At 49.0% G+C, this 20,000-nt stretch overlaps 1 protein-coding gene across 2 annotated transcripts in view; it reads left to right on the top strand.

Moving 5' to 3' along the window:
- cpamd8 (C3 and PZP like alpha-2-macroglobulin domain containing 8) overlaps positions 1–20,000 on the top strand; it is a 46,015-nt gene that overhangs the window by 16,243 nt on the left and 9,772 nt on the right. For both annotated transcript variants that reach the window (XM_062556482.1, XM_062556481.1), the window contains exons 22-36: positions 1,431–1,570; positions 1,704–1,755; positions 2,160–2,458; positions 5,724–5,949; positions 7,357–7,533; positions 8,025–8,106; positions 12,337–12,493; positions 12,877–12,951; positions 14,476–14,641; positions 14,948–15,034; positions 15,164–15,300; positions 15,600–15,755; positions 17,064–17,126; positions 18,217–18,470; positions 18,909–18,996. In XM_062556482.1, coding sequence (XP_062412466.1) covers positions 1,431–1,570; positions 1,704–1,755; positions 2,160–2,458; positions 5,724–5,949; positions 7,357–7,533; positions 8,025–8,106; positions 12,337–12,493; positions 12,877–12,951; positions 14,476–14,641; positions 14,948–15,034; positions 15,164–15,300; positions 15,600–15,755; positions 17,064–17,126; positions 18,217–18,470; positions 18,909–18,996 — 2,159 coding nt within the window. The remainder of the gene's footprint in view (positions 1–1,430; positions 1,571–1,703; positions 1,756–2,159; positions 2,459–5,723; positions 5,950–7,356; positions 7,534–8,024; positions 8,107–12,336; positions 12,494–12,876; positions 12,952–14,475; positions 14,642–14,947; positions 15,035–15,163; positions 15,301–15,599; positions 15,756–17,063; positions 17,127–18,216; positions 18,471–18,908; positions 18,997–20,000) is intronic.

Here is a 20,000-nt window from a genome sequence, read left to right as displayed (position 1 = left end):
CACACACACACACCCTCACCCTCACACACAGACACACAGACACACAGACACACACACACACACATATACAAATGGTGTGCAGAGAAGTAGCTCATGAAGTATCAACACTTCTGCGCAAAGCCGGTGTGCTTACCAGAGACACTTGTCCCAAATGACATGCCAGAGGGCAAAAAGTCGCTTTTACGTGCATTTGAAAAGTTTGCCAGACAATATATTGAGTTCAGCAATCATGCTTTTTGCTACTGACTGTTGAAGGATTAGACCACCTTTAAGGTTGGATCGCAGGCACAGTTATCCTGAGCCTTTGTTAGCCTTAGTCTGAGTTTAGAGGAAGAGCTTAGGAGACCCCTATAGATGATGGGGATTACCATTATGGCCATTCATGCACCTCACTTTCATGTGACACCATAAAGCATGGGAGAGCACCCACTGATGAGGCCAACATGTGTGTGTGTGTGTGCTGGGGGAATAGGGTGTGTGTGTGTGCTGGGGGAATAGGGGGGGGGGTCTACACTGTAAGGGAGGGGACCTCCTGAGGGGGATGCGCTCTGGACAGAGGTGGGGACGAGGTGTGTGTGTGTGTGTGTGTGTGTGTATGGATGGGTGTGGGAGGGGAGCATTCTATGACTCCCAGAGGCACGTTGATGAGTTTGTGGGTCAGTGCCGGCCAATGGGCCCCCTGTGTCTTGCCTCTGACCCTGCTGTCCTTCCCTCTCACTACACACACACAATGAGCTGCTTTGGCTCACAACTGAGAGAACACGGATTCCCACTGAATCTGTCTGTGTGTGTGTGTGTGTGTGTGTGTGTGTGTGTGTGTGTGTGTGTGTGTGTGTGTGTGGGTGTGTGGGTGTGTGTGTGTGTGTGTGTGTGTGTGTGTGTGTGTGTCGTGTATTTCAGAGACTGTATGTTTCTTCATCACCTGTGAGTGTCAGGTACTGTAAGATGTGTTTTGTGTAGCCTTAGTGGACCTATGCATATAGCACACCCATAGTTGTGGACGTTTGTGTGTGTGTGTGTGTGTGTGTGTGTCTGAGAGTTCTGTGGCCCCCTGGGGCTGATAACTGTGAGGGACCCGTTGTTTTTGTCCCCTCTTGTCACGTTAAAATGTGTCATCGTCAATTTGTCCCGTCTTTTGAAGTTGCGCGGAAACATTCTTGAATGCCTGTGATCATTTGCCGATGAGCCCTTGTCGGCATGGAACCCATAACACCAGCTTTTGCTGACACAACTTGTTTTGATCATTTCACTTAACATGCACAATACAGTGTGTTCCATGTCTATTATATTGCATTTGACAGAACAAACAAAACAACTTCTGCATCAACAGTTGCCGACACGCACACACACTCGCCCAGACTCACACACACTCACACACACACAAACACATGGAAGTGACGGTTCTCGGTTCTCTGTGTTTGGTGTGACAGCTCGCGCAGTAGCCTACAGTGAACCGGGGTGCTGCCACGATGGAGTCCAGGCTTCCAAAATGATCCGCACGCCCGAGGAGCTGGAGGACCGGCGAGCTCCAGCGGGCAGCGACTACGTGCGCCGCAGCGTGCTAGTGGAGGTGGGGAACCCCCGGCCGTCTGATCTCAGAACAGCACAGCAATGAGACGTTTCTGTTTTGTTAAGCGATGGGACAGGTTTGCAGTCAGTGACTAATGCCTATGAAATCTTCTGTGTGTCTCGCTTTCTTTCAGCCGGAAGGCCTACCTAGAGAGTACACCTACAGTGTGTTCTTCTGCCCCAATGGTTTGTATTGATTAAAGTCTCTCCATTCTGAATATCTGTCCATCAGCTTCATGGTCTTTTTGACCCCCATCGTCGACTTCAATTAACCCAAGCGCCTTCCAGGCAGCGCTGCATTGAATGGGGGCCAAAAAGACCACATACTGTATCTTTCCATCACATCACAGATACTCTGATGCCCTCCTCCCATTTCCCATGATGCACTCTGCATCTAGAATGTCACCCTAAGATGGGCTTCACTCACTTTAGCGACATAAGCACACTTATGGATTTGTCCCAGCTTGATAGTCAGTCTATACATGTAGAGTAATACAAGACAACTGCCCGCTCTGATGTTTTCATGAGTATTCTGAAGTACTGTGATGTACTGTGATACTTTGTTGACGACCGTCTTCCCCCCTCCGCAGAGCGGATCCACATCTCCACACCCAACAAGTACGAGTACCAGTATGTGAAGCGGCCGGCGCAGGTGACCCACTTCGAGGTGGCAGTGAAGACACACAACGATGCCCACATCGCCCTCTCGACCAGCCCGCACGACAGCGCCGAGATGCTGGAGATCGTGTTGGGTGGGCGACAGAACACGCGCTCCTGGATCTCCCTGGGGAAGATGGGCGAGCCGGTGGCCAGCGCCCCCACGCCAGGCATCCTCTCCTGGGACGAGTTCCGCAGCTTCTGGGTCAGCTGGAAGGGCGGTGTTGTGCAAGTAAGCCACCATCGGGGTTGCCTGGCCCCCGCCTGACTACGCACTTCCGCTCATTTACATCTTTCTTGATCAGCTTTGTTTACTCCGGCAGCTTATCGTTATCGTTGTGTCCCCCATGGTTATCATATGTCATTACCAAACGTTAGCGATTGAACTCCAATAAATTCAAACTTCAGACAAGGGTCCACAAACCAGGAAATAAATGTTTGCCAATGGAGCTAGGCCAGACTCTCTGCGAAGAAGAGGCTACCATCGGGGTCCCAAAGGAATAGTTTGCTGATAGCAAAAGGCACTCTGTTGTCTGAGTTTAGGGCTCCATATGATTTTATGTCCATGCAACGCGTTGTTGGTCTTCGCTGTGAGCTTCAGGTGTCCACAGTACATGCAGATGGAGGGTAAACATGCTTAGGCAGTGAGTTATGTGGGAGCTTGAGATCAGTATGTAGACATCTGCTTTTTTCCTCTCACTGTTCAAGGATGAACGTGAATGTAATCAAGAGGGGGGAGTGTGTGCTGGAGTACAGTCTCAGTAGTGGATGATATGAGTAGTCAGGAGGGCTAAAACCAAATGAAAGCTCGGCCATCGCGCTAAGGAGCGCAGTATGAGCTTTAACAAGAGCAGACTGAGGGGGAGAAGGCTTGAATGGAACAGAGTAGGCTATCACTGATTTACCATGGCAGCCGTCCCGTGTATACGTCTCAGGAGTGGTCAGAGGGGACAGGCGCCACGGTAACAGGCTTCTGACTGTGCTTGTGGACCATTGCCAGGGAAACGGAACTCTCGCTTGTCCACGCTCGAGATGATTAGCGGCCTGCGTTTCTCTGGCGCCCTGCTCCCTCCCTCCCTCCATCCTTCTCTCTCTGTCTCTCTCTCTCTCTCTCTCTCTCTCTCTCTCTCTCCGTCTCCTTCTCCCTCTCTCCCAGTGGCACACCCGTGAGGTCAAGGCGAGCTGGGCTGATGTCACTGGGGCCGCGGTAGGTGATCCGTGGCTCGTCGTGCGGGGGTGCCTTCAGCGAGCGAGACGAGGGGGGGGGGGGGGGGGGAGGAGGAGGGGGTAAATCCTGAGGTCCCGGCTCCGCACCGATCCCCCGCGGGGAGCCGTTACCCCGGCGCAGAGCGCGCCGAAAAAGCGGGACGCTTTTAATTAGGTCTTGCAGGGAGTTTTATTGTCTCACTGACCTGTTTCCTGTGTTTGTTGGGCCATGTTCCGTTTCACATGCTCCTGCAACCAATGTGGTAATGAGTCGGATCTAATGCCGCCAGGAATTTGTGTAAATACCAAGAGGAGTATGTGTTCATTTGAAACAGCAGTTGGGGGTGAACGTATGTAGGCATGAGGTGAGCAAGCCAAGGTTTATGTTTGCTAACTTCTGGCAATTGTTTTGTTTTTTTATGGAGCTCCACTCCTTGTAAATGGCAATATTCCTTATACTGCTTTTTAAGTGGAATTTAATTGGTTTCCCAGGCGGCGTAATTGAATTAAAGTGTGATCATGATGAATTCATTTCCTTTGAATGAGGGAACGCATATTTCTGACATGGCATGCGCTAATTGCATGCTTGTTTTGCCAGGGTGTATCCAAACGGGGGGAAATCTGGAAGGCATTGGGGAAGAGAGGGCCTACCCTGGCACACCCAGCTTAGATCTGCTTAGCAGAAACAGCAGCCAGCTCCACCAAAGCTGTCAAGGAAATATGGATGAGGAGGAGGAACTCCCAATGCAAACACTCCAAATGAAAACAAAAGCATCCGTAGGCCGCTGTTAAAAGGCAGAGAAAGTGGCGTTCACATTCTTTGGTCTCCTTGTTTGAGGATGGGGTAACAGGAGGTGAAAGCAATCACGCTGGCAGCAGAGACGCGAGTCTGTCCGGAGCCAAACTGTAAGCTGGTTTGTGTTGTCAGACATATTGCCTTCACCTGTTTTGGTCGACTCAGGTCAATGGAATGAGAGCTAATGGAGGCCTGGAAAAAGTGACTGAAAGGAGGAAATATGAAGGGAATGAGGGAAGGAGTGGGGTGGACGTGTGAACAAAAAGAAGGAGGGATGGCAGGCAGCTGTCTCCTGGGCGGAGGGGGGGGGGAGTGGGGAGGAGTAGGGGGGGGGGGGGGGGGGTGATTTGGGGTTTGAGAGGGGTTAAGCATTCGGAGACCCTCCCACACCACACTGCAACGCTTCTCTGTACTGCTGCCATGTTTTTGTTCTGAGCCTGTGTGGTGTTGTTGAGATCGCAGATCTCCGCGACCTGAGATCCCCGTGTTCTCGGATTACTGTGACCCTGAGGTCTCTTGTGATCGTTTCATCTGAATGATCATGTGATCTCTTGTGATCTCTGAGATCTGGGGCCCTATTTTTTATTTTCTTCTAAAATGCATGGGCTGATGTGTGTGGTTTAAACGCATTTAAGGCGTGTCCAGTCCATTTTTGCTAGTTTGACAGTCGGATAATTGATCAGACACCAGGCGTATGATTCAACAGGGTTGTTCTTATGTTTCTTAATTAATCATGGGTATGTTTTGGGCGTAAAATCCATTAATCCAATGAGAGTGCCATATGCCATTCCCTTTAAGACCAAGGAGCACAGAAGACCATGGTATGTCGGTAGTATGACGACAAGTGAGCGCATCTCTGCAGAAGGAATCTGCTTGCACGCGTGACCAATAGCAGGGTTCCACTAAAGGTTGCTTTGCTAAAACATATGTGTTTGTGACGAGCAGAGCATACACGCGTCTGCATGCCTACACGGCTACACGGCTGCACGCCTAGTATTTGAACTCGTAGGCAACGACAAAACAAACAAGACAAAACACCACTGACTGACAAGGGGTTACAATGGAAAACAGCCTGAAAAAAGCAACACTTACCCCAATAACATTCACTTGACTTACAGTAATACAAATCCTAAGAACATTCATCCAAGCACACAAGCACAGTCTTTGCATGATGTTGCCAGGGAATTCTTCACAGTACGCTCTCAAAATAAATGTGTAGAACTGCACATTTTACTTTAGACCAGGTTTTCCTTGGTCAGTAGCATTATCATTTTTAGTGGCGTCAAAAGAGCCATTTGTGATTATTTGACTGATAGACAGATAGATAGACAGATTGATAGACAGATAGATAGATAGATAGATAGATAGATACTTTATTTATCCCCAAGGGGAAATTACAGTGATCTCTGTGATCTGAGGTCTCTTGTGATCATATCATCCTTGTTGAATTGCAATCTCTTGTGACCACTGAGATCTATGGTCTATCTCCTCATAGGTCGGCCATGGCAATCAGCCCTCCAACGAGTCCATCATCGTGCAGTGGGCCGGCCCTCTACCGGGCCAGGTGCGGCACATCGGCTTCTCCACGGGCTGGGGCTCCGTCGGCGAGTTCAAGATCTGGCGTAAGGAGGAGGCAGATGAGAATCACAACGAGGCCTTCACTCTGGGCGTCCCGCACAACGTGGTGGCAGGGTCCGAACGAGCGACAGCCTCCATGATCGGTGAGGAGAGAGAGGGAGCACACTTGCACCCACACAAACACTTGAAACCGCTTCTCTTTCAAACGAGGGAATGTGTCTGGCTTGCACCTGGGTTTCTATGGAAGACGCTTCATAACAGCTGTATGCTGAATACTTCAGGGATAATTAAAGTAACTCAGTCTTTACTCTATGATAGCTTTTACCCAAGTAGATAAACAATGGGGTTATTCAGTGTCATTTCAGCTACAGGCATCCACTACACCATCGCAAAATTGTAATAAATTTAGAGAAACTTTTCAAGATGGTGGGAATATCTCATTTTGACTATGCACATGTATTCATTATTTGGGGGAAACCTATGCTGGCCATATCTGCAGAATTGCCAATATACTTTTTAAAGATAAAGAAGGATCCAGTTTTCTTTGTTACGATTTCCATATCCAAAATACTTTCTCACTCAAATTACTAGAAAAGGTTCTTCCTCAGTGGCTAATAAAAATAATCTGTTTTAAAAGTCTACATAGTCTCATGAGCATGTTTTAAACTCTCGCTGGGCCGTAGTTATGCGTGATTTGTGAGGAGAAAGTATTCTTAATGGGCAGACTGGGGGTGATTTTGTCTGCATTTTTTGCGTGATGGGTGAGGGGAGAGTTTCCTTTCTGGGGACACAGCGTCGGCCACTGTGGCCTCCCCATCTGTGTGTGTTTTGGTCCCCCGAGCAACGTGTTCTGGTAATACCTCTGGAAATAACTGGATTGCACTGTGTCCAAAAATGGTTTATGGTAGATATAATATTTGTGTCCCTTGGGATATTATTAGTGTTTTGGTGTATTACTTGTGTGCCAAGTCCCTCTCTTGGTCTAATGGGGTTGTTTATCTGAATGAAGTCAAGCACACACACTACACCCTGCACTTACTGCTTTTGGCTCCATCAATGTCACTTACATTATTATACTGTAGATGTTGTGCTTGTCTTACTGCGGGCAAAGTTTATGTGATCTTGAGAAGCTTTTCATCATCAGGTTTATCCCAGGCCTCCGTATGATTGATTGGCCACAGAGCTCCATTTCAGTGGGAATGAGAGGTGTCTTTGAAGGACTGGAGGAAGTCGGTCTGTAGTCAGACTTGGTTCCTCTTTTGCCATCAAACAGGGATCTCTTAAAACTTGAGTGAGCTAATTCAAACTGGCACTGAACAAGAGGTCTCATGCTGAGAACGGTTGAACTGAGTTTAGTATCTGTCTTTACCTTTTCTACATGTGTTTTTGCATCAGACAGTGTTGAAAGGAAGATAGATACTGTAGATCCATTTTCCAGAGACATACTTGAGAAACTCTTGGAAAACTGAACACAACGTAAAATTGAGAAGAGGTTTCTCGGTCATGTAATGTAACATCTGATGTGATGTTCTTCAATCTTTGTGCTGCAGGAGACGTGATGGGTCCCACCCTCAACAACCTGGACCGACTGCTGCGGCTGCCCTTCGGCTGTGGAGAGCAGAACATGATCCACTTCGCCCCTAACGTCTTTGTGCTGAGGTACTTGCAGAAGACCCACCAGCTGAGCACAGAGGTGGAGACTGAAGCCACGGACTACTTGCTACAAGGTACTCGCATCCACGCCAACATACACTGGCAATGTAAAAAAGCATGGAGTCCAGTTGCTGCTTCCAACTAGCTTTAAAGGCTTTCCACCTTTGAGGTGATGTTTTGGGGCCTAAGCACTTCATCAGAAGACTGTTACACACTGTTTTTTCTGTCCAGCACCTACTGGAGTTTACTCGAGGGATTGTGCATGCTCCTTGTTGACTTTTTACAACGTCCACACCCCCATGCCAACACATTCTGTTACCGGCCACAAGGCATTGGGTCATGCATGCTGTGCTGTGTCACAGTATAAAAGGGATTCAAATGAACATACACAAAGAGCCATGAGAGAGAGACAGTACACACAGACACTCACCCATACACACCCATACTAGCTAATGTCTTGCAGGGGTAGCCCATTTCACACATTTTTGTGTGTCAAAACATCCCTGAGCCCGTGGCGATGCCTGGTATTATTAGCCTGAGCCCCTGGCTGTCTCTCTCCCCACAGGTTACCAGCGGCAGCTGACCTACAAGCGTCAGGATGGCTCGTACAGCGCCTTCGGGGAAAGGGACTCCTCTGGGAGCATGTGGTGAGCCTCACTCCCCCCCCCCCCCCACACACACACACAGACACACACAGATAGAGACACACACACACACACACACACACACACACACACACACCACCTTCCCCTGGCCCCTTCTCCAAGCTGCCCATCACTCTGTCACCCATTAACATCATGACTTATGATGGCCCTCTCACACTACCCCAGCATGAGTTATACAGTCCCCTCACACCCCCTCACACTACACACTACAGCAGCATGAGTTATACAGTCCCCTCACACAGACTCCAGACCGCCGCCGCTCTGGGTGGAACCGTGAGAAGTCTGGGAAGCGTGAGTGTGTCGCTCGCTTTTGCGTGTGCCCGTAGCGTGCGAGAATCCCAACAACAACAAAAACAACAGCGACGCAGCCACAGCCGTTGTCAGTGGCGCAATCCATTTTGGTTTTTTTGATCGGCTATTATTTCGGTTGATTGAAACCATCTCGCAGACGCTCTCAAGGGAGCGCGTATGAGCTGCGCTGCGTTTTGGACTCGCGAATTCGGGGCTGGTTTTAATGCACTTGCCCTCAGCCGGAGACGCCACATGCATTAGACGGAGAGACGCGTGGGGTGGGGGGGGGTTGAGGTGGGGCGCGGGGTCAGGGCTGCCGAAGCGCGTCTGAGTTGTTGACTGTAAAATAGGCGGGATTATGACGCCCCAGAGAATCGTACACAAACTCCTAATTAGCGAGCTCCCGGTCTCCCAGCGCGGGGCCCAGACAGATTTATTTGCTGTTTTTATTTTTCAGGGAGGAATGGAGGAGTGTGTGTGTGTGTGTGTGTGTGTGTGTGTGTGTGTGTGTGTGTGTGTGTGTGTGTGTCAGGGGGCGGGTGGAATAGGGTGAGGGATCTCCCCAGTCAACCGTGTTCCCCCTTTGGCTGTAACTAAGACCCTCACTTCTAAAATTTGCGCCCCCTTCCCCATTCTCACGTGGGGGCATAGGGGGCTATAATTCACCCTCTTGTCACAGGTAGGAAAAACTCAAGGAAGGTACCCTGGGGCTCCCTGAGAGTGGAGGAAAGTAGGACACATTTCTTTCTCAACAATTAGTGCTCTAGATTGTCCCCCCCCCCCCCCCCACCCCATTACCACTGGCAATGCACCATGCTTCCATAGCCCTAGGTTTCTGTGAGGAAGGCCTTGAATATCAGAGAGATGTTTCTTTGGCCACTGCAGAAGCCACAGACCCAAACCTTCAAAGCTAACTGTAATAATCCTCTGATGAAAGTTAGCAGCTCTGAGCCAAAACAAAGCCAACAAAATTGTTCTTTGAGATGAACGGTTTTGGTGTAAAACCTGTTGCTACAGACCAGGTTCAAAGGAATTATGGGTAGAAGTGTACAGCCTGCGCTAGATCCTGATGAAGAACCGTCTCCTTTCGTGGTGAGTGGAGGAATAAAAAAGAAAACAACATCCTGCCTCTGTGAGTGAAGTTTGTTGTGTGGCTCTGCTTCACTCGCTGGTGACACACAGCCCAGCGCAGCCTCATGCAAGGCTTTATTAATCCAAGAGCAATGTGTTTATATGTCAGAACAACTCGGCTGTTGTTTGGACTCCAGCGCGGGTCGTTAGCCTGGCAGTGCCCGTGCCAGCCAAACAGCGGGCACTAATGCAGTGTTAATGTATTCCAGGCTGTAAAAATGTATTGGGGAGGAAATTGCTCGGCGTAATGAGCGGATTGGCCGCGGCAACAAAAGCCAGGGTTTTAATATGTACTTCTTATGGAAGCCAAGGCCTACAACACTAATTTGATCGCTGACCTCATCTAGGATAGAACACCTACACAAGCAGGAGGAGGAAAAGTGAGACTCCACGAGAGTTTCATGTGAGCTCTTCGAGGATGAGCTCGCGTTCGGGGATTCTTCTTCTGGGGATGGTGGGGAACGTTGTGTTTAGCTGTAATCTGAGAGATCTGACGTGGCACTGCACCCATGCTTCTCCCATCTGGATCCCATAACTTGCACCCCCCCCTTCCCCTCCCCCACAAACCCCTCTGTCCTTCCCCCAGCCACACCTCTTCAACCCCCCCCCCCCCCCCCCCGTCCCCCCGTCCCACACTCTGTAACCAGGTTAATACCCCAGTTTGGGGTAAACACAGATGGGAGATGTTCGAGGTTGCACGATGCTTGCACCTTGGAGGACAGGCCGAATGGGAGTCATTAGATAAGGAATGCAGGCCAAGGGTCCCGGCTTGGAATCGCAGCATAATGGAGCCGAGCTATGAGGAGCCTACGGAGTAGTATGCCTCAGAATAGACTCCTATCTCTCAGTTTACTTTGAAACAAAGTGCTTTGTTATGACTTTGGCAGAATGGCTACTTTTGCCGTTAGCCTCTTTCTCATGGTATTTGCAGTTACAAACTGAATTGAAACATACATGAGTCACTAAGTGTCCTCACAAACACACAAGGTCATCGCTGGCTCCCCTCTCAAAACTCACCTGTAGGAAACCTTAAACAACAAGAAGATGTTTCTCTGTATCTTTTGCATATATTTTTTATGGCACAGCACATTAAGGCCACCTATAGGCCCTTGTTGTTCAACTCCACACCTCAGCATAAAACAAGAAAACGTTAAGAGGGCAGATGTTTGTGTAAGTATGTGTGAATATAACTGTGACTGTGTTAGTGTGTGTGTAAGTAAGTATGTGTGAATATGTATACATCTGTGTGTGTGTGTGTGTGTGTGTGTGTGTGTGTCCAGTGTTCCTGAGTGAGCCTGAGGTAGCATAGCTGTCGCTGGCGCTTGCCTGCCCTCTCAATCATCTCTATGCTCCGCGGCACCTCTGCGGTCAGCCAGGCTGTTAAAGCCGGTGACACAGTGTTGCCGCGGTATTACTTAACATTATAAAAATTCCTGCCGACTTTGGGCTCCTGCTCGCGGCTCTCCCCGGGGAGCCACAAGTTCCAGGACCAGCAAGAGAAGATTTAATAGCCTCCTTTATGAGGTCCTTTTTCCGCCTCCTCAACGCTGGCCTGCTCTCCCAGTTCCGACCCTGATGTGGTTTTTTTTTTTTTTTTTTTAAGAAAAAGAATTACCCTGTTTATCTTAAATTATTCCCACTCTCTCTTTCTCAGTGTGTGTGTGCATGTGTGTGTGTGTGTGTGTGTGTGTGTGTGTGTGCGTGTGTTTATGTGTGTGTAAGAGAAGGAAGTTTGCCTCATGGTTTGGCAGTGGTGTGGAGAATGCTGTAATGGTAGTGCAGTCACAGAGTCTCCAGGTCTTGCTGAGGGCAGTGTGTGGGTAATTGTTGTGGTGGGCTGGTGTTGTGGTGGCTTGCTTGGTAGTGTGGTGGGCCTTTTTAATCACCAGTACCCTACATGACATTTATGAGATTTAAGATAGCAACTCTATGTGTTTATATCTGACTGGTCAGCCACTCATAAATTATGCATGGGTACTTGTGGGGAGATGTTCTCACTGTCTGGATGGTATGACCAAGCATATACCCTATAAAACAATTCAGAGATTACTCAAAGTAATACAGCTTTTTGGAGAAAGGTTTGATTGTATAGTCAGTATATACAGTATATAGCCTTAAAATCAATTATACTACATTTCTATGATCAGATGTGTGATGGTTCTGGTGTGTAGACGCTATATTGTTGTTTAGGGGTTTGGTGTGTGAGCAGTTGTCTAGTTGGTTCTGTTTGAGTAAACAGACAGTTGTTTTGGGTTGGGTGTTTATGACAGAAGCATAATTAATAGCTTTGGGGGTTATAGTGTGCGGAGTGAGTCATCAGTTCTCCCCGGCCCCATTCCCTGGGGCTTCCTCGGGCACCCTTCCCTCACCATCGAGGAATCCCATTTCACAGGATTCACAAGGAACCCAGACTGGAATGGAATGCGCTCGAAACATCCAGGCAGGCAGAAACATACTTGATTTGGCATTGTTAAATATCACATTCTTGGGATGGGAACAGCTGCGAGATCCTGTGTTGATGGAGGCCTGGCCCCAAGATCATCAACGTCTCCATACTTCCTAAGTGCGTAAAAAAAGCTAGAGGAGATTTTTATGGGTCTGTTCCTGCACAGGAGGTACGCGGCCCATTTTGCCATGACTCAATTCCGAATGTCATCGCGTTAAAAAGAAAATACTTTCCCTTCGCATAAAATTAGATCTTAGTCTTTCAGATGGGTTAATGTGCCATGGAAAAACAATAAAACGGATCCATCATAAACAGTGCTAATAGTGCGGGTGTTTTCCTGTCAGGTTGACGGCGTTTGTGCTCAAGTCCTTCGCCCAGTCGCGGGGCTTCATCTTCATCGACCCCGAGGAGCTGCGGGCTCCCAAAGCCTGGCTCATCGCTCACCAGAAAGACGAGGGCTCCTTCCCCGCCATGGGCAGGATCCTCAACAAAGACCTGCAGGTACACCTCCAAGGCCTTACGTGCACACCTTGTTCTCTTGACAAGTGAGGTTTCCTTTTTTAGTGACAGAGATTGTGTTTTGAGTTTGCCACGGGCCATGGGCTCACTGGGGGGGCAATGTGTTTATAACCTCACCACATTCTGGTGGCAGCCAGAGCCCCCAGGCCTGTCTTAGTTTAGATTGTGTCTTCCTTTGGCCTCCGAGAACACATATTTCCTTTAGATTGCACAGCCTACTATCTAGCTGAAGAAGAATATTTCTGCTAGTTTATGAGGATTTTTGAAGACCCATAAACGTTTGTGAAACGCTAACTTGTGAACTGCTGAAGTTTATAATGCTATGAAGAGTAGGGTTCTAACACAAGTTGGTATTTGAATTGCAGGGAGGCATCCACGGGAAGATCTCTCTGACTGCCTATGTGGTGGTCGCCCTGCTAGAGACCGGAATCGACACTGAGGTGAGAGATTCTAGAATGTTCAACAGAAGCTCACCCAGAGTCACCCTGTGGCCACTGCCCATCGGAGAGGACGAGAGTATGAGATACCAAAGCCCACTCTACCTCAGCTAGAGCACACACAGCCTTAGAACGAGAGAGAGAGCCCTCTTTGAAGTGAGCATTCGCAGGCACTAACACCCTCCCCCTATCATCACCTCAAGGTTTTTATCAGAGTTGTAAGTTTAAAAGTTCACCCCTTCGTGTTTCAGAAGATGGATGCTTTCTTGGCAAAGCTTGTGCGCTGTTTTTTTTTACTCCCTCTGATGGTAATTTAATCATATCTAATATCAAACCACTCTGGTCGGATTAAAGATTTATGATAATGAAACAAGGTAATGGATTCCTCGGAGCAAACATCATTTCTCACATTCCTGTTTACGGCACCTCAGCCTTCTGCCTTCCCTTTGGAGTCACCTAGGAGTCAACCTGTCATTCTTTCAGTCTATCACGTCGAGTTAAGTGCTATCGCAGTTAAACAGAACGTGACAAAGGATCTAAGAGTTCACATTCCTTAGTAGAATTTTAGTATTACATCTGTTGTCTTTTCATATGATTTAGATGATATGAAATCGGCAACATTGCTTCCTCTGAACGAGTTAAAGAAATGGGCCCATAAAACATTCACTTGCTGAACACTGACTGGTAAAGGATTTTTTTTGTAGAGGACGATGGCAGAAATTGTTGATCCCACTGGCCCTGGTCTCAACCTTGCTTTTAGTCTTTCTCTCTAGTGCTACTGTATCCTTTAGAGATCTGTGGAAGGATTTCAACTTTGCCTTCCCCATTGAACACATAGTCAAAGGATACGTCAACTTCACATCAAAGCGAGCCTCCTTCCTCTTGCTCCTCGGCACTCCTAATTAAAAGACGAGTGCTCACATTAGAGTGAGTGGCTGTTGAGGACTATTATCCAGCTCGCGCAGGAAGAGAATACATCTGGAAGACATGAAAGTGCCCGTGGCCATGGCAACCAGAGGAAAACCCATTCGCACTTGTTGATAAGTCTGTCAGCCTGGAGGTCTGGGAGGCTGGGGAGTCGGTGTCACGGTGAAACCATCTCAAACATCTCCGCGCTTGGCTTTTATGTCTGTTTCAGAGGGAAAGGCATGAAACGCACTAGTGAGAAACCTCCGTTTTTCCCCCCTCTTCCTTTCTTTTCCTTTCCATGGTCCTAATTTGCACACACACTCCTGGAGAGACAGATCTCCCCAGGTCCCTGGAAGGCCAAGGCCGTCATTGTGGAAATGCCCTCACTCATCGTCCATTGTTTTTTCTTTTTTCTTCAGTTAATGTGTATTGCTTTTGTGTTGTAGAGGTTGAAACCTTCAAATCAGAATGATTAACAAAAAAAAAAAATTCTGCCATGAAATCCTTAGTTACAGTTAAATGCCAGTAGGTCAGTACAAAGTGAAGTTAAGTAAAACTAAAGATGAAGTTCAGATTAACTTAAGTGTGTGGGTGTGTGCTGTGCGCTGCCTGTGTTAGGAGGAGAAGCTTGCGGTGGCCAGAGCCAAGGCTTTCCTGGAGAGTAACACGTACTCTGCAGATGACCCCTACACCACGGCCCTGCTGGCCTATGCCCTCGCCCTGCTGAGGAGCCCCTACGCACCCCTCGCCCTCCGCCGCCTCAACCACATGGCCATTACTCAGGGTAATATACCGCCTCTGTGTGTCTGTGTGTGTGTGTGTGTGTGTGTGTGTGTGTGTGTGTGTGTGTGTGTGTGTGCACATTTTAAACTATAAGGGTAGCTGAAATATCTGGATGAACATTGTACATGATATCTGTAGTATTAAGACATAGGTTGTTGGCTTGAAGTGCTTGCGTGTGATTGCTGTTGCGGTTAAGGACCTTTTTGATTGGTTAGGCTTGGTGATTTACTATATGTAATTAACCTCTAAAATGCTGAAATCTGGGCCTCTGTATCTGTCCTCATGTGTTTGTTGTGTCTCTCTTCAGATGGCTTCACTCACTGGAGCCTCACTGGAAGCACTGTCACCGATGAGGACACCTTCATGGGCTTCAGTGATGGACTCTCACAGTCAGGTAAGCCACTCTCACCATGCCGAACACAACTTTTGTCCAAAAATGAACTGACAGGAGCATTAGCTTGTGTCCCCTCTCCATTGTCTCACTCTCTCTTTTTGTCGTTCGCCTCCTCCCTCTATCCTTCAGTGGTGTCTGCGGAGGTGGAGATGACGGCGTACGGCCTGCTCACCTACACCCTGCTGGGGGACGTGGCCTCCGCCCTGCCCGTGGTCAAGTGGCTCTCCCAGCAGAGGAACGCCCTGGGGGGCTTCTCCTCCACCCAGGTGCCCCATCCACCTCCATCTCCATCCTCTAAACAACCAACACTCACTCTGTAGTTACTCTGTCTAGGGGCTGGTGTCCCGTACATAGATTAAGACACTGAAACAGAACTGCAATGAAAATCTCCACAGATAAGACAGAGATTTTGAAGCCATGTCCATGACCCTGTGCTTCTGTGTGATTGATTACATTATGATAACATTGTGCATCTGTGTCTGAGTCTGTGTTAGTGGTGATGGCTTTGTCAGGTATCTGAGGGGGCGGTAGTGTTGACGGTCCCTGTGGTTCTCTCCCCTGGCAGGACACGTGCGTGGCTCTGCAGGCGCTCTCGGAGTACGCCATCCTGTCCTACGTGGGCGGCGTCAACCTGACCATCTCGCTGGCCTCCACCAACCTGGACTTCCAGGAGACCTTCGAGCTGCAGAGGGACAACAAGAAGATCCTGCAGAGCGCCACGGTACTAAGCCCACCCCACCCCCCCCTCTGCCACCGAGCGGGGACCCCTGCTGGAGGAACGCACACACTGCAGTCATCAAACACCTATACACACACACAAACACATACTCAGCTGTGAATAAACACATCCATGAACATGTGCTGTGGTCATCAACAGACATTCACACATGCACAGACACACTCGCATAAAAACGACATTGGTTTGAAATACTATATTCCATGTTTAATTTTGGAGTAGGTGTGTGTATGTCTGTGCTTTCCAATATGTCACCTAATGTAGGACCACAGCGCTTCTCCCATTGGTCCGTGCCTAAACAGCCAAACACACACCAGTCCCAGCGCGGCCTGTTAGCATGCTGGCGCACAGTACGGGGCTCGCACACATAAACCATCACAGCCCTCCCATGTGCGCGCGTCACGCGTGACTTCTGTCCGCTCTTAAGATTCGGCCCATTTGTCTGCCACCATGACATCACTGGGTCAGCATGCAGCGCCCCCCCCTTGACCCCCCCCTCCCTCCCTCCCCCATACACCCTGACCTCCCTGCTCCCTGCCCCCTGGGACACGCACACCCACCCGCACACGCGCTCCGCTCACCTTTGACCCCCAAGTGGAAAAGTCGAGCTCATAGCTGCAGTCAAGCAGGGCGCACCGCTTGTCCACACCTGGGGGGAGGAGGGGGGGGGGGGGGGGGGGGCTGTCTTAGGGGGAATGAGGTTACAGTACATGTTTCAGTGAAACATGACTGTAAGTGTGTGTGTGTGTGTGTGTGTGTGTGTGTGTGTGTGTGTGTGTGTGTGTGTGTGCTTGGGTAAGTGTTGATTTGATGATGATGTTTAGTGGTGCCTTTGTGCATTTGCATGCACAGGATTGAGGGTAACATATAGTGTGTGTGCAGTGCACACATGTCTGAGATATATGGCCTGTTCCCAGGTCAGTAGCATAGGCTGCATGCCCAAAGGGCAGGTAATGCAGGGTTACCAACATTTGCGTCATCACCGAGCCCTGCCTTGGCCTATGACCTTGCTTCCTGATTGGCTGTTGCATTTGGCCCCATACACTGGGTGTGCTGCATGACTTGCGCCTGTTACTCAACAAGTAGAACTTGCTAATGGCAATGTCAGGTCACGAATGTATTTCCTTGGGTGTGGATGACTTGATTTATGTTTTTGCTTTAAAATGACCATAGAGAAGTGCACAAGTTTTGATTTTCAGTAGTTTACAAGAACCACCATTATGAAAAAAAAAGATTAATTTTTTAAGAGAAAATGAAGAATTATTAATATTTGCATCTTTCGTGCCCTCTCAGATTCCCAGCATCCCCACAGGCCTGTTTGTCAGCGCTAAAGGAGAAGGTTGCTGTCTCATGCAGGTACGCTCACCTCTCTCTCTCTCTCTCTCCCTCTCTCCCTCTCTCTCTCTCTCTGTAGAGAAAACCAGCTCCATTTCCATGACTCACTCCCGCTAATGTACAAATTCCTTCCCGTAACTGTTGGGAGATCTGGTAAAACTTAGGCAATTGGACACCAGGGGATTGTTCATTCCCAATTACTCTGACCCCCTTGGATAGAATGCTGTTTTCCCCTTTACCTTGTCGCTTTGACAAACAAAAGGCTCTTTCAAGCCAGGGCTCTCAAGCAGCCACAGGCCAGGTACTCCCCGAAGGATCCGCGTCTGCAGAACACGCTGTACTCTCCATGCCTAAGAGAGCAGATCTCCAATCTCACAGGCCTTCTGCTGCCAGGTGCCCATTGGAGGGGGGTACAGAATGCCCTCCACCCCCCTTGTAGTGCTGACATGGCTGCCAAGACCCCGTAGGAGACTGATTTAGGCCCCGAGGTCTTTATAAGGCAGCCACAGTTAAGACCCTCGAGCTGTAGGACCTTAACCTGGGGGCAGAGTGTGTGTGAGTATGTTAGAGACGTAGCACCATGTCTGCCTCTTGTTCCTCTCACCTTTATCTGTCCAATCTGTGTGTGTGTGTGTGTGTGTGTGTGTGTGTGTGTGTGTGTGTGTGTGTGTGTTTGTGCGCACACGCACACTTCTTTCTCTATCTCTCTTTTGCCTGGAGTCAGGAGTAATCAGGTATGCAGTCACAGATACAGACACTGAGAATATAAGATGACTGGTGGTCTGTAAGAGGTCTACTCTATACTTTCAGTATAGCAATTATAATAGCACCCTTAAAAGGATGCTGTATTGTATACTATACAGGAGAATGAGAGAAGGGAAAGGAAGTAGACACACTGAATGATCTGATTCAATTTGCTTTTAAATGAACGAAATTATGCACTCACCATGACTTCCTGTCAATTTTTTTTTTTTTTCAATTCATAGAGCTTTATTGGCATGGCTGTAAGTGTTACAATGTTGCCAAAGCAGTAATCACATCAAATGATTAGACATTAATATTAATAATGACAACAATTGACATGGACTTCCTGTCTCCGTCTCTCTCTCAGATCGACGTCTCCTACAACGTGCCGGACCCCGTGGCCAAGCCGGCGTTCCAGCTGAAGGTGGACCTGAAGGAGCCCCGGCGCGATCGCGAGCGCCATCCCTCGCCGCCCCCACGCCACCCCTCGGCCCGCGCCCGCTCCCGCGCCGACAACCGCTCCGAGCTGAGCCGCAAGCGCCGGGCGCCCAGCGATGACGAGGACCCGGCCGCGCACCAGGACCACCTGGACTACCGCGTCACCCTGGAGGCCTGCGCAAGGTAGCCGACCGACCGACCGACCGGCCGCGCTGGGCTGGCAGGAAGTAGCCAGGAGTAGCGTAATGCATGATGTAGGTCTCCTGAAGTTTCATGGAGCACATGCTGTCGGTTTGCCAGATGTACACATAACGTTCTTTACACGTCTACTAAATGTCAAATAAAGATTTGTAACAGACCCACAAGGCTGTAGTAAAAGTAGTGCTCTGAGCTGTGACTGTGAGAGCGGGGTGAGCACTTTAATTGCACGATAATGAGGTTTCTGTTTCAGCTGACTAATTCAGCAGGAGTATTTTAGTTTGGGTGGTATGTCATTCATGATTCCCTGGCAGTTCTTTCTCTTCTTGTGTATCTCCCTTTTCTATCCCTCTCTCTATGCCTCTCTCCCTCTCTCTCTCTCTCTCTCTCTCTCTCAACTTCTCTATCTGTTTGTCTCTGCAGGTGGCTACACTCAGGCTCGTCCAACATGGCCGTCCTGGAGGTTCCGCTGCTATCTGGATTCCGTGCTGATGTGGAAAGTTTGGAGAGGGTAAGAGACACATTCACACACACAAACACACACACCCACCCGCCCACACACACACACACACACACACACACACACACACACCACACATTCACACACACAGACACCCAACCCCCCAAGATTACAACCTGTGAGGTCAGAGAGGGAGGATGTCCATGTGTGCTGCTTGGTGTGTGTGTGTGTGTGTGTGTGTGTGTGTGTGTGTGTGTGTGTGTGTGTGTGTGGTGCCCTCTGAGCTCAAGGAGACAGACATCTGGAGGCCATTTCAGAGGAGGCGGCATGGCGCTGTATTTATCGTTCCTCGTAGCACTGCTGGCCTGGTCTCTTCTCCCAGCACCCCCTGCCACCCCACACAAACACACACTGGCTTATCTCATTAACTTTTCAATTAGGGACAAACAAAGAAGGATTTATGTAAGACAGTATGTGTGTGTGGGTGTGTGTTTGTGAGTGTGTGTGGGTGGGTGGCTGTGTGGTGGGTGCCTGTGTGTTTGTGAGTGTAGTTTTGTGTGTGTGTGTGTGTGTGTGTGTGTGTGTTTGAAAGAGGGAGAGAGAAAAAGAGAACGATACAGTGATGGAGAGAGCGTATTCATGTGTGTGTTTACATGTGTGGTTGTGCAAATATTTTTGAAAGGTCCGTTCATTGTTGTGTTAAACGAATGTTCCTGGCTGCGGGCCAGAGCCCCTCCAGTGCCATTACTTGGCCTGTGTATTTGTATGGGAGTGTGTGTGTGTGTGTGTGTGTGTGTGTGTGTGTGTGTGTGTGTGTGTGTGTGTCTGTGTATGAGATTGTGTGTGCTAGAGGGCCCTCCACGGACCCTAACCCAGCAGAGGCCCCAGCTCCAGGAATGACAGTCAGAGCCAGGGTCGACACTGTTTACACCATCACATTGCTAACACACACACACACACACTCACTTGTACACACAAACGCACACACACACATACCTCAACACACACACGCACACACAAACACATACAAACACACACATACGGGCACACATGCA

Source organism: Sardina pilchardus, chromosome 15 (assembly GCF_963854185.1).
Source record: "Sardina pilchardus chromosome 15, fSarPil1.1, whole genome shotgun sequence".
Taxonomy (NCBI): domain Eukaryota; kingdom Metazoa; phylum Chordata; class Actinopteri; order Clupeiformes; family Clupeidae; genus Sardina; species Sardina pilchardus.
The sequence above is the reverse complement of the archived record's forward strand: the minus strand, read 5'-3'. Positions and strand labels throughout refer to the sequence as shown.